This window comes from Platichthys flesus, chromosome 13 (assembly GCF_949316205.1).
Source record: "Platichthys flesus chromosome 13, fPlaFle2.1, whole genome shotgun sequence".
NCBI lineage: Eukaryota > Metazoa > Chordata > Actinopteri > Pleuronectiformes > Pleuronectidae > Platichthys > Platichthys flesus.
Window position 1 is genome coordinate 8,588,572 of NC_084957.1, and position 14,071 is coordinate 8,602,642.

The 14,071-nt window shown below is 44.0% G+C and overlaps 1 protein-coding gene across 6 annotated transcripts in view; it reads left to right on the top strand.

Annotated features, from left to right (window-relative positions):
• The window catches only part of epha3 (eph receptor A3), a 180,653-nt gene that overhangs the window by 129,565 nt on the left and 37,017 nt on the right, over positions 1 to 14,071 (top strand). For all 6 annotated transcript variants that reach the window (XM_062402042.1, XM_062402043.1, XM_062402040.1 and 3 more), the window contains 2 exons: positions 5,185 to 5,340; positions 8,865 to 9,224. In XM_062402042.1, the coding sequence (XP_062258026.1) occupies positions 5,185 to 5,340; positions 8,865 to 9,224 (516 nt within the window). The remainder of the gene's footprint in view (positions 1 to 5,184; positions 5,341 to 8,864; positions 9,225 to 14,071) is intronic.

A 14,071-nucleotide genomic window follows, 5' to 3' on the forward strand; every position in this document is an offset into this window, starting at 1 on the left:
ACTGCAATCTTGTCCGATTTCAAAAGAAAGGAGGCAGAGGTGGTATGGAAACAGGAAATCAATTGTTAGGTCCTTTTGATCCGGCTCTGTTTGTAACAAGACTGAACCTTGACAACATGTGTGTGTGTGTGTGTGTGTGTGTGTGTGTGTGTTTATGTAATGGAGAGAGAAAAAAACTGGAGACAGGAGCCTTGAATTAGGCTGACACACACAGACAGAGGTCAAGGGCAGAGGTACTTTCCCACTTCCACAATGTGACACCGATAAATTTGCAGGTTAGGGGTCAGGTCAGGGGTCAAGAGGATGCAGGTCGCTTGAGACGCTTTAATGCTGAGATGATCTTTTTTTTCTGGTGATTCTAGTATTTTCTAATAAAAGCTTGTCTGTGCTTCTGATGAGATTCTGGTTTGTGATGGATTTTCGAGTGTAAGGTTCTTTCAAAGTAAAGTTTCCACACACTGTTAGCATGGTTTACTTATTTGAAATCATGTGTGTGTAACTTGCTACCAAAGCTTTAGGCTCCGTTTAAACAACCCTTGTCAACTTGTGAAATATGTTTGCTTTATAATCACACATTTGGACAATACGTCAATTTGCCTTGTTGTCTAAAAGTTCCTTGAAGTTGGCTCCATTATTAAGAACCATATCAAACTCTTATATCACAAAGGGCAGGTCAGCTTTTCCACATATACATTCTGAAACGAGGGGCTGCCTGCCACCACGAGACCGTCCAGCAGTCATGTTAATTATTGATGAGGGTCTCCTATGACCTAGACTATCGATTGAGCAAATTGCAGCCCCAGTTATTTTGCAACCGACATATCATGTGGCGACTGGAGTTGCATGTGTGCGTATAAGTGTGTCTCTGTAATTGTGTAGCGCTGTTTAAAAGTGAATGGAGATATCGTGTGTCAGGCGTCATTGTGCAGAGAGTAGCTAGATATTGTGTTGTGCAACACAAAGGGGTGGAACCATTTCTCAATTCTACAGTTTGATTTAGAGCTTTTACCAACGCTGTGATCTTTTGATCATGACCGAAACTGTCATGTGCCACATGCAATTGGAAAACAGCAAAATATGATTAGTGTGTAATATTTACCCAATATACACTTTGATGGAATAATAACTCATGATTAAACTAGTGTTATTTTGTTGTTGTGTATGGTTCCATCGTCCCATAATCATAATTTCAAGATTGTGGACGTTTTTAATGTACTATTGTGTTTGAGTGTGGCTAAGTTGGCAATTTGCTGTCATAACCATAACCAGACAGGCATTCTTCTTCGTTGTATCCAAACCCAACCCGAATCTGATGGTTTCCATGATTGCGGACAAATACAGTGTAAATAATCCAGTAGACAGCCCTGCCAACGTGACCGAACCCGACCCCAACAAAATCAGTTGAAATACTTTTCCGAACCTGGTCCCTCCGGCTTGAGTTTGTAGTTGGGTTTTATGTGTGATTGCCCCCTGGTGGCTGGCTCCTGTATGATTATTTTTGTCATTTTAGCTTGATCTTATCACACTGATGAATGTTCAAGTGTTCATTCCTTTGAGAAGTTTGGCTTTACTTACTTTTTGATGCTATGAATATATAATATAGGTATAATATTTAAAGCTGTGATCACAAAGGACTAGTTACAGTGATGTTTCCTCTGGGGAACATTCATTTTATTCTCTTCAGCAAATATTACATTTTCTCCTCATTTTTCAAAGGCAGTGATGCTCTTGTGAAAACACACACATCATTTAATTAATCACACATACACTGCCATCTCAAGAGGTGATATGTTTCCTCTCCTGCAGGACACACACACACACACACACACACACACACACACACACACACACACACAAACACTGCTGCTGAATGTCAGTGTTACACATCCCGGTTCTGCTCTAGATGTGGAGTTAACCTCCTGCGAGCCAAATCAGATTTTGCCATCAGCCTCTGTCAGAGCTGCGTTTTATCCTGGCAGACACACAAGCAAGAAAAAGGACCTTTATTATCCATTTCCATCTGCTCTTATAAAAATATTTTTAAAGGCTGTGGTCATGGAAATACAACTTATCACCACTTTGTCGTGTGCAAAGCTCGTTCCGTAAGTGCAGCTTTGGTTATTAATTTTCATATTGAATGTTTACGAGATCCACTCGGAGCCTGATAAGTTTCACAGCTGTGTTCGGCCCTGAGAAGTACATGTACTTCTGACTTTCAAGGAGAAATATGACTGTTTGTAGAGTGTTGACTTGTGAGAATCATTCATGCAAGTGTATAAAATGTCCAGTTCGTCCAGCAGGTGCAAATAGGTCCTGCTTAAAGGATAACCCTGGTGAGATTATCTCTTTTTTCTTAATACCAACAAATTGATCCAACTAACTAAGTATCCTTGACGGAGCCCAGATAGGATGACTTTTGGCCTTCTTGTGGCCTGACTAAAACGTATGTGAGCCTAATGTAGCCAAGTTGTTCAACTGCTAAATGTGGCCCTAATATCCCCAAAAACAAATGAACACCTTTTTTTTGGCAAACATGTGATGCTCTATGCAAAAGAATGCCGCTATATAGGATCCTAACACTGATTCAGCTCATTCCTCATTATGAACACATCAGTTAGCTTTACGGTTGCATGACATCCCCCCTCATTACAATGAAAGGGCGCAATGTAGTCTAATAGTCGTGCATTCTCCATTTCCTCTCCTTCCTGTGAAGAACGTTTGCTAAAAGCTGCTATGCCCAGCTTTTGAAGGACATTATGAAGCTTTCTTTCAAAATGAAAATACAACCGTAGGCTATTTGTGACCCATTTGCAGTTTGTCTCCAATAGGAAACTAATGGGCTTAGAGCTGAGTGCTTCAGGCAGATACAGGAGGTCCACGCTTTATTATTCACTTTACTATCATTATTAGATAAATCACTTACCTCGATGTTATCGTTTGGTATAGAAAATTCTTGACAACAAATATACTGTGCCTATACCGTGTATATCTCCATAATTGATTCGTTTCTAGTCCTGAATGAGAGCGATGCCTGGAGTTCGTAGAAACTCAGCAGCTAAAGGGAAACAGATCCAGCTGGAACTGAGCCCAGTGGTTTAACAACTGGCCAATGCATACACTGACAGCATCTTTGCTTGGGGTTATAGAGGTGACCTGTTCTCTGTCAGAGTTCTATATGAATGGAGGGATCAGATGAAGACCCACTCAGTCACTGGTATGAGATCAATATCATAAACGTTCCTCTGTTAATCCACATTTCTGTTCTATGCTGTTCTGCTGACCCAGCGGTTATCTCGCCGCCTCTTTCACCCCATTGGCTGGGGGCGCTGGCTGTCACCTCTAATTTCCTGGTGTGTCCTCCAATCAGGGTGGTCTGTTCTGTGCGTGTCAGCACAGTGTTGTGGTTGTCGTTCCATGAGTGGGATCATACAGGGCGGTTTGAAGCCCGCTTCACATTCTATTACTCTCACACGCACGCTCACGTGCATGATGCAGACTGGAGGAGCTATAGTGGAGTGTTTAGTGCAGCGTGGGGAACTTGGTGTGCCAGTGTCAGTGATGGATAGGGCAGTGGTATCGGCAGTGTTGGCTCGTGCAGGAGTGTGTTGCCCACCACTGGGATCTGTCAGAGCTGTTCTGCTGAGCCCACACATTCTGCTGGGCGTGTAGCTGCAAGACATCTTTTTTAAATCGTGTGTGAATGAGAGTGAGAGAGAGAGAGAGAGAGAGAGAGAGAGAGAGAGAGAGAGAGAGAGAGAGAGAGCGAGAGAGAGAGGTTTGGTGCAACAGTTTCAGAGTCCTGTACATTTTCATATTGCATGATGATTAGTGGTCCAGGTTTTAATACATATTGAATTATATAATTCAATATGAAGTCTGATCAACTGAAGTCTGCTTTTGAAAGTTGGAAGCATGTGATTTGAAGTCACATTTGTAAAATACTGTATTTAATCCTCGGATCATTGTTATTACCTCCTTACCTGATAATTAGCAGGATTATTCAAAACTACTGAAGTGATTTCTGAAATTTGTATATAACGATGGACACTGTCTCCACTTTTTCCATTATCCAGAAATGAAGCCAACATATGCAAACGCCACCATCTTGTGTTTTTGTAGACAAAGTCTGTGCAGTAGTGATCAGGTCCCATCGACCAATTGCAAGTCAGTTTAAACTGTCAGCTGTGACATTCCACCGTTTTTATAGCATCAAATAATCAATTAAAACCAAACTTACTGGAAACAACAGTGTGATAAGAACTACTTAAAATGTCACCAGTATTTAAAACATGTACTTTGACTTTTTAAGTCCCATCAATCAATATAGAGGCAGCAGAGATTATGAACTGGCCTGCAGCCGGCCACCAGGGGGCAAGCGAGACATTTTGGCTTCACTTTTGGGAGCCGTCATGTCGAACATCTTCATACACAGTAAATAGTTGCTCCATTTTGTCTGCATTATAAATAGTGCATCTAGTGTTTGAAACTACAGTTAAAACAACTTCAGCATTATTATAATAGAAAAAGGCGTTTGTGGACTTAAGTGTTTATCAGAATAGATTAGATAAGAAGGGATTGAACCTGTGATAGAGCAGAAGAAAAAGAGCAGTTGGAACTAAATGGAAAGAGAAATTAATTCAGGAGTGAAAAACATGAAGAAAGTATTTTTCTCCTCATCCCCTGCTCCTTGATCTTCTCCCTCGTAGAGACACACAAACACAGACACTTGTGCGATGTATAGGTGGAGTGTCGCCCTGCTCGCACACATTGCAACAGATTTGTGGTGAGTAGGAGTTAAAAGAGCTGCTGAGTGCAGATTTAATACCGCAGATATTTAAAGAGAGCAGCCCTTTTATCTGAGGGGACAATTTGCATTATTCATGCTGTGCCTTCTGAGGGATGGAGAGAGAGAGAAATAGAGACAAAGAGATCCCAGAGAATTATTGTTTTTTACCGGCAGTCGATGGATTCTTGTTACACGGACAGCAGATTTACACTCAGGCCTCTTCCTGCGGTTGCTGTGTGTGTATGTGTGTGAGAGCGAGTGATTGAAAGTCACCCATGTTTCTTCCCTTCCTCGCGCCCGTTGTAGGTGCTGTGAAGAGAGATGCAGCTATTAGGTGGCTGTCGATGTGCTGCCTCAGCGCGATGCTCATGTTTCCGTCTGTGTCCCTTTGTCTCCAGTGTGCAGGGCGGGCTTCTACAAGTCCACGCTCGGGAACATGGAGTGTTCCAAGTGTCCGCCGCACAGCGTCTCCCACCACGAGGGGGCGCTGCACTGCGGCTGTGAGAAGAACTACTTCCGCGCGGAGGGCGACCTTGCCGCCATGGCCTGCACCCGTAAGTATGAGCCTGCATGTGCCTTTGTGTGATTGTGTGATCGCATTGTGATTATCAATTGATGAAGCTTTATTGATACAGCATCTTTCAAAGTTATACAAAGCATTTCAACGTTGTTTATAGGTGATTAACAATCAATGATAGAAAATACAGTACCAAAAGAAAGTTAAGATGACAAAATATACATAATGAACACAAACATTTTAGTTAAACAAAATACAATCAGATACATAACCATTATCAAATTCATAAATATAGATAATAAAACCATACAAATCTAAGCCACTACACAAAAGCCAGACTTATTCGCTGGGTTTCTAATCAGTGTTATAAAATATCAACATTCTCATCCTTTTGAAGGATGTGCGTTATAAACGAACTAAGTTGAGAAGTTATACATTTTTAAAAATAGCTGTGGTGTGTGCTCTCTTCTTAGTCTCAGTCCCAGTAGCCAGAGTTAATCGTACAGTTGTCTAACCTGCTATAAAAGCTTGCGTTAGTCTCTCCAGGCTGTGATTGGCTCAACACCCCTCAGCTTCTCGTGCACTGCTTTCTATCAGAGACCTGACCAGAGAAACCTTCTGATGTGGTGATGGAAGACTTTTCCCAGTAGCCCGTACAACATGCTACTGTCAACCTGTCCGATCACCTCATTAAAGAGCTGCTTAGCTGCTTTCAATCGTTTTCATACTCTGTTCTAGTAGACACAAATGTTTTGTCCTTGTAATTCCTATAAAACAAAACCTTATTGTGTTGCACAAGAAGCTGCATGACCGTACAGATACTAGCTTGAGTTTTATCCTGAGGCTTTTGTATCCAGAAGAAAAACATCTTACACTGTATAATCCTATTGTGCAGGATCTCATTCACAGTTGGTTTCGACATACGTAACACAATTGAAGACCGTTTTCATGTGAAATAGCTAAATAATAGACAAAGAGGGTTAACATTCCTTATTTATTTGAAGGTCACTGAAGCGACGGCTGCCCGGGAACTCTTTATCACTTTTCCTACTCCCTACACGATTCCCCTTTGTCTCCATCTGATGCAAATGGTTTGCAGATGCAGATGCCTCCTGCAATCCGTCCAAGATGCATCCACCCCCACCCCCCCCACCCCCATTAAAACTATAAATCACTGCAGTCCCTGATGTCAGATTATGGATACATCCGTTACTAAAGGGGCTGGGGAGGAAAAAGAAGAAGAAAATGTCTTTGACTGTGTGAAGAACAGTCTAAAAAATACAAATCGACGCCCTGAGCCATCGACAGAATCCTAATTAGAAAGACAGTCATGGCAGGTTCCTGTCGTGATAATCTCCAAACCATCTTGTGGACGAGGCACATTTCCCCTCATTGGGACAGATTGAGCGACGCGCGGGCTGCAAATGAATAGATAAGTTGTTAGAAGATAATGATCATGATTATCTCAGAGGAGGGATTTCACTGTTCGCGGTGTGACAGAGGTTGTTTAGAGTTGACTGGAGATTTTGGCAGGAAAAAGAATCTATGAGGCCGGGAAAAATGAGAACACCAAAGTTAGAGAAAAAGAAAAACGCTTTCATCCACGATGGGTTTCCTGCTGCATGTGTCACGAGGCGTTCCTTTCAACAGCTGTCTTAACAGTGGATAAAGTTCGCCTGCTCGCCGAGAATTCATTTCCAGCAATTAAAACGGCATTAATGCGTTCCCCTCCTTCCCACGGCACCGCCTCCACATGATCACAAACATGAACAAAACGTGCCGGTCCGCCCCGCTGATCACCACCATCACCGCGCCTCCCTAAAGACAATCAGTGCTTCTTTCAAAACGTTTCGGTGTCTGCAGAGATCTCCGGTGATAAGCAGGAGGCTGGAAATTGTCAATTACCTAAAGTCCCCTTTGTGTGCAAATGGAGATAACGGCTGCGTCCGAGTCACAAGTTGCTCTCAGCGTCCATTGCGTTATTTTGACAGTTTGAATGAGTTAGTGATCGTCTGCATGGGGCCGTGTGCATGCATCTGCAGGGCAGGTAATATCTGATGTGGATTACAGGTCCCGAAAACCTTGATGTGATCGGTGGTGGTGGATGTGTGTCCGAGCCAGACGACTGTCAGGGGGAGATTACCATGAAGGAAAATGCACTCGCTGCTAACAGTTCACAGATTGTGGTTGACATGTGGATTTTCTTAATATAAGATACATAAATATAGTCCATAATTTAATACACGGTTTCTTCTGAAGGGGCTTTTCCCGATGTGCGCCTATCAAAGGAAGGAAAACGAGTCGTCCTGTGTGAGGAGTAAGCGACAACACTGATCTTGATCTTAACATTATTTCTGATGTGTTGTTGCTGAACTGGAATTCTGATTTTGAGTTAATGGTTGAGAAAGACGTAATGATTGCCAGGAGGTGGGTTTTATCCTGAGTGTGCTTCAGATCAGATGCTTGTTCTGAATCAATCTTATCTTGACAGCAGCAGGACGTCAGCTCCTTCTCCTTGATTTGGGAATTCCTGATGTGGCTGAGAGAAAAGAAATGCACGTTTTCTTGCGGTTGCTTTGTGATTATACTGTTTTCCTTTTCGGTGTGCCAAACCTTTTTGGGTTCTCACGCAATGCAATATGTCATGTGTGCTTAATTTCAACATTGACCATCAGCAGCACTGAGAGATATCCGACCTGGATCAGTAGCCATTTAACATATCCATAAAGATTTTACTGTCCATTGCAGGCAAGATTGGTGACGCCACCCTGGTAAAAATTACAAATTGCCTTCTGCATTTATTCTCAAGTAGTCTTAAATTAATATTTGTTCAAATTGAGACTTGTGTGTTATTCCTTTGATTTCTCTCCGACACAAACTCAGTCAATGAATGGGAATGCTGATTACAAAGGATGGGAGCTGGGCCTGGTTTGGGAGTGAGAGTAAATTCTTGTCAAGTCAAACAAACTAGACAAAGCACTTTATCTCAACGCACAATTCAGTGAGGGCGTCTCGCTCTCTTTCCCTCCGACTCCTGCTCAACTCCTCAGCAGAGCTATTTGGCAGTTTTGTTTTCGTCCTCTATGTAATTACAGTCATAGCTTTGATATAAAAATCTGGAAATATTCAGAGGGATCTGTTAGTAATTTTTACTTTTATATGTCGGTCTGACTTTGACAGAGCCTCTTTTCTTTTCTGGACGAGGATGTCATTTTCTTACCGATCCAAGACGAGAGGGAGAACGAGTCATATTTTCTGTTACTGCACATATACAGACTCATTATCTCAAACCTGATATTACCATAATCAAAACAGGATGACAGGGTTTGGTTAACATTGTGCAGCATTCAGTAGGATTCATTTTTCAATGCAAATCTCCAAGTAGGTATACTACTTTTGTATTTTCAGGCGACTGTTTTTTTTTCTTTCCTCTCTATGGTTTCTACTCTTCACCCTTCTACCCTCCCATCCAGTACCACTCTCTCCTCCTATGCATCAAATCACCATCCCATTTTCTCGGCCGGCCTCTCACCACATGTTCCCCTCTGCTCTGTCCACCAGGTCCTCCTTCAGCTCCCCGCAACGTGATCTCCTCCATCAACGAGACCTCGGTCATCCTGGACTGGAGCTGGCCAGAGGACGCCGGTGGCCGCAGGGACGTCACCTTCACTGTTCTCTGCAAACGCTGCCGGGCCGTCGCGGCCAGTGGCAGCAACGGCGGCACCATGCGCTGTGAGCCGTGTCGCAGCAACGTGCGCTTCCTGCCGAGAGCCGCGGGCCTCCACAACACCACGGTGACGGTGGGCGACCTGCTTGCTCACACCAACTACACATTTGAGATTGAAGCGCAGAACGGGGTTTCACCTTCGGCACCCAAGATGAGGCAGTACGCCGCCGTCACCATCACCACCAACCAAGCTGGTAAGATGGCTTATAGTTCATGTTATAGTACATACTGCTTCAATCGATACACAAAGAGATTTTAGCAAGTGAACTATTTAAATGGCAATAAATGACCCTTTTGCATTAGAGGCCCTGGTGCTTTGTAAAGTCTGTATCAAGAAAACCTGAACTATGATTACAAAGCTCTTGTTATTAACTTTTTATATCGAATTAGTGACGAAAAAACAAGAGCAAAAGGTTTTTATCAAATCTCTTTGATAAGTGGAGCAGCTCATGGCTCATGGCTGGCATCTCAGCCCTGAGTCCAGTCGACGACCCCTGTTCCATCGCTCTCCCCCCTCCTGTGCCTGGACAATCTCCTGCTGCCTCCCTCACATGTGAAAAGATTATGAAAGACAACTCATGCATGAAAAAATGATTTTTCTTTCTACCTCCCCCTGTAATATCTTTTTCATATCATACTCGGACCTATAGTTTGAATGCTCCGAACATGTGCACCCCAACCATCAGCCCTGGACATTTACAAGCCGATCCCAGGCCACTAATCTCTGGTTTAACGACCGGGATCGAATGTCCTCCTCCTTCATGCAAAGTAAAAAAAAAAAATCAAATCTTTTTTTACTGACACGTTTCATGCGAGGATGGGCTTCTGAAACACCCGTCCAACTTTTATACAAATATCTGTCCACACATTCAGTCCTCGAAAGAATCCGAAAGGCGAGAGGGAAGTGGCGATGTGAAATTCCAAGAGTGAAATAAATCTCGCTGCAAAAAGAGAAAGAGCCAAACCTCAGAAATACCTGACTCCAGCAAGGAATTCACCAATAAGTCCCTCTGTAGTTCATCAGTTCATTCCCTCTCCCTTCATCTTCTCCTACACAGTTTATCTCTGTGTTTGTTATTGTGTGTCGGCAGCTCACCATTTTCTTCTGTTTACTTCTCAATCATTATCTCTACCTTTGGTCTTCTTTTTCCATTTCTCTCTTTGCTTGGACACAGGACCCATTATTTCCACCGGATACTGTCCAAACCCAGACAGCAGCCATTCTCTCTTTGTGCGTCTGCACACTTTCTTTGTAGGACTCGATGTTCGAAGGGGGTTTAGCACTTGGAAGGGGGGTTTATTGAGCAAAGTGAACAGATGTAGGGTTCACTCCCATGAGTTGTCAACAGCAAGGTCTATCTTACACAATCCATCACATCAATGATGATAGGCACATGGCAGGAAAGTGTTTCTGGCTCCACATTCGTTCTGATTTGAATGCGATCGTGTGACCCTGACACGTACTTCATTTCCATCCTGCCTCTCGGATTCCAATCAGAGAAAAATCAGTAAAGCATTTTCAGAAATCAAGAAAAGCCAAAGAGAATTAATCACTCCAAACAAATTCCAGAACCAAACCTAATAAACTGACTAATACAATTGTAAAGAGGTTCAAACTCCATTTGTCATACTTCAAATGCTTTTTTCCTTCTCCATGCACCGTGGAAGGAGGTGGAGTTGTGCCAGAATCCTCCACACTGTATAACCTCTATATTAAAACAGTGTCACAGAAGTGTTCAGTCCTCAGAATAACTTTGCACTCTAAAGGTCGCGCTTAACAAAACTAGTGCAGCTGCAAGTGGGAGGAGGAAGTTAAAGTCTCAGCTTTCTCACTTTAACTTTTTGTCACTTATAGCTGTGAGGTTAACAGAACCATTCTCAGACATGAACTCTGGAGAAATGTCCAGAAAAGTGGGTCCTGCCATTTTACGGAGTTTGCCTTTCACACATGAAGACGTGAGATTGTCAGACGAGTTCACAACAACAAGAGAATGTCAGGAGCATTCAGGGGAGGGCTTGGGTCTCTGAAGAGCGCAGGAGGAAGGACGTGACGCTTAGATTCAGCTGCTGAACTCATGTGCGACATTGGCCCTTTATTAACGAAAGCTCTCAAATCTCCTTGTCTTTCCATATTGACCTATTCGTCTCTGTCTTCTTTTCATCGACACGCCCACTTGCTCACAACACTTTCCTGCCGTATGCTCCCAGGGGCTCACTTGGACATTATCTAGAGTTTTTACTCGAGGGGCTCGACAGAAAAGTTCCAGAAGACGTCGGGAGCAACAGACTTGAAAACATTTGCGTTCTCGCAGACGGCCTCATGTTGCTCTGATTAGGTGGAGGAAGATGAAGGATGCACACACTTCATCGTACATTTGTCAACCCCGCTAAAGACCGAAGCTGTCATGTGAAGACTATGCAAATTGTGAGAGGTTGCATGTACACACAAACAGATGTCTGCTCTGTTTACACTGGTGTCACCGAGGGGCTGTATCGCAAGTGACAGGGACCAGACATGACCTCTTTAAAGTGACAGGACGAGAACGAGTGGTAAATATAGATGACATGTGTGTGTGTGTGTGTGTGTGTGTGTCTTCATATATATATATATATATAAAATGTCACGTGTGAGGCCTCATTTTGTCTTGTGAGTAGAAACGTCAATGTGGATTAAAAGCTAAGTGTTCCACTAAGTTTTCCCAACGTCTGCTGTGAGTTAGAATCATGATCTGTGTGTGATTAACCACCGTGACTGAATACATATATTAGACCTGAAGACAGCTTATCAACACTAAGAGGCCTGCGTGCGCTCGGAATATTGCAAACCATCTGTATTGCTTGGATCTCGGCCCTTTCCATATCATAGATCAATCCCACACACGCAATCACACACACGCACACGTTGAAGCACAAAAAAAAACATTCGAACCCACCTCTGTAACCACACGCATTCACAGTCGTCTCTCTGACAAATATCTGGAGCCTGCAGCTGCACACTCTCCATCAGCCCGGAGAGTTTACAAGGTTTAGGTATGTCAGTGTGCAAGCCCCACCCAACGCTGCATATTCTCTCTCTCTCTCTCTCTCTCTCTCTCTCCCTCACACACTCGCTCACACATACAGGTGCCGATGGCAAAGCTTGTAAAAGCTGGATTAAGTATTTCCCCCGGGAAGGAGTGCTGTGTCCTGGCACCGCTGTCAAGGTGCTGTCAGATAGCGCTCCTCCACCCTCCTCCTCCACTCTCCTCCTCCACCCTCCTCCTCCAGTCTCCTCCTCCACCCTCCTCCTCTGCCCTCCGCTCTTTACACTTGACAGAGGAGAGTTTGTCAGGAGAAGGCGCAGCCACCATAAATCCCTTCTCTCACCTGCTTTCACCTGCTTATTGATGTGACTGTCGGGTTAACAGTGACCATGAAGAGACAGAGACGTGCGTTCGTCTAGTTTCTGCCACCTCATCAATATTTGATCCCGTGAATCAATAATGTCTTCCCACAATGTCTGGAGGTGGTGATGGTCAATAGCTGTGAAGTCCAAGAATATGGGCAAAGAAATGTGTAAGATTGGGAGATGGGGGAAAGTTGAGTGGAAATTGAGTTTTGGCACGTTTTTTGCATAAGCTAGTCTGTATTTCAATCATCATCATAAATGGATCATGTATTAATATTAAATAAACAGCAGTTCGATCGCCAACCTCACTTCCAGTAGTCCACCAGTGTTGTATTGGAGAAATAGATGCGTTCCAACAGCTGCATCATGCCCCTCACGTCACAGGTGAATGACGCTGTGGGCCAGTTTTTAAAGGGCGTTATGGGCCTGGTTTAATGCATCAGTTTGACAGTCAAACTACGGACAGAGAGAGAGAGAGAGAGAGAGAGAGAGAGTGACAGCAAGTGAAGCGCTCGCCAATAGACATGCACAGAGAGAGGGGGGGAGGAGGGGGTGGGGGGAGAGGCAAGAAGAAGGAACGGGAGGAGGAGAGGAACTTGAAGCTGCCTCCGGGGCGGCCCAGACACAGTAAATCATTACCACCATAAACCACAGAGCCAATAAAAAGCACAGCCTCACCCGGCTATCAGAACCAAAGGGAGAGGAGGAGAGGATGAGAGGAGGAGCAGGGGGTATAGAAACAGATTCTCCCCATCTGGATTCATTACAGCAGAAAAAATAACTTCCCGAGGAAATACGCACACGGGTGCATGCAGGGAAAAAGTCGCAAAAAAAAGCCCACGCGCACACGCACAGGCGCACCATGCAGCCATATAATCACAATCAAGAAAGGCTCGAACATTTCAAAGACAAACATGTTTTTTCCTGTGGTCTAATAAAATTAAAAGTCGATGCCTCAGATGCCGGGCTGGCCCCGGAGCTGCCTGGCAATTAGAGAGCAGTAAAAAAGGGAAATGAGAAAGGGAGTGAAGAGCGAGAGACAGAACGGAGGGAGGGGTACCGGGCTTGATGGAGGGAGGGATGTGCTGAATTGCCAGATTGGGACCATGTGAACTCCCCGAGGCTAAGCAACGCATGGATGAAGGATTGGCGAGGAAGATTGGCGAGGGAGAGTGCACCAAACCGAAAGGGAAGGGGACAGCAGAGAGAGATAGGAGAGAGAGAGAGAGAGAGAGAGAGAGAGAGAGACAGAGAGAGAGAGAGAGAGAGAGAGAGAGAGAAGGAATGGGAGACGGCGTGAAGGGTTTCAAATTGAAAAGAAAGCCCTTTTTCAAAATGCAGTGGAACAATGGTCACTACAGTAGCAGACGAACCGCTGATCTCTGTGGAGAAATTGCTTCTTAAGGAATAAAATCGGGAGCTGTGTGAAACTGATTGAATGTAGATGAATGAATGGCAGCTTCATATCCTCACCAGCTCTACACAGAGCTAAGGTGGTAACCAGGCTCAGCCTTGTTTTTCCTTTATTTTGATGAAATTGGCCAGTGCTTCCTGCCAGAGATTACCACTCAAATTTTGACCTGGCAGACTTCACTGTGCTGGTTATTACTGCTCATACTTTATGTGCTTCAGAGAATTTATCTTCGTAAAATG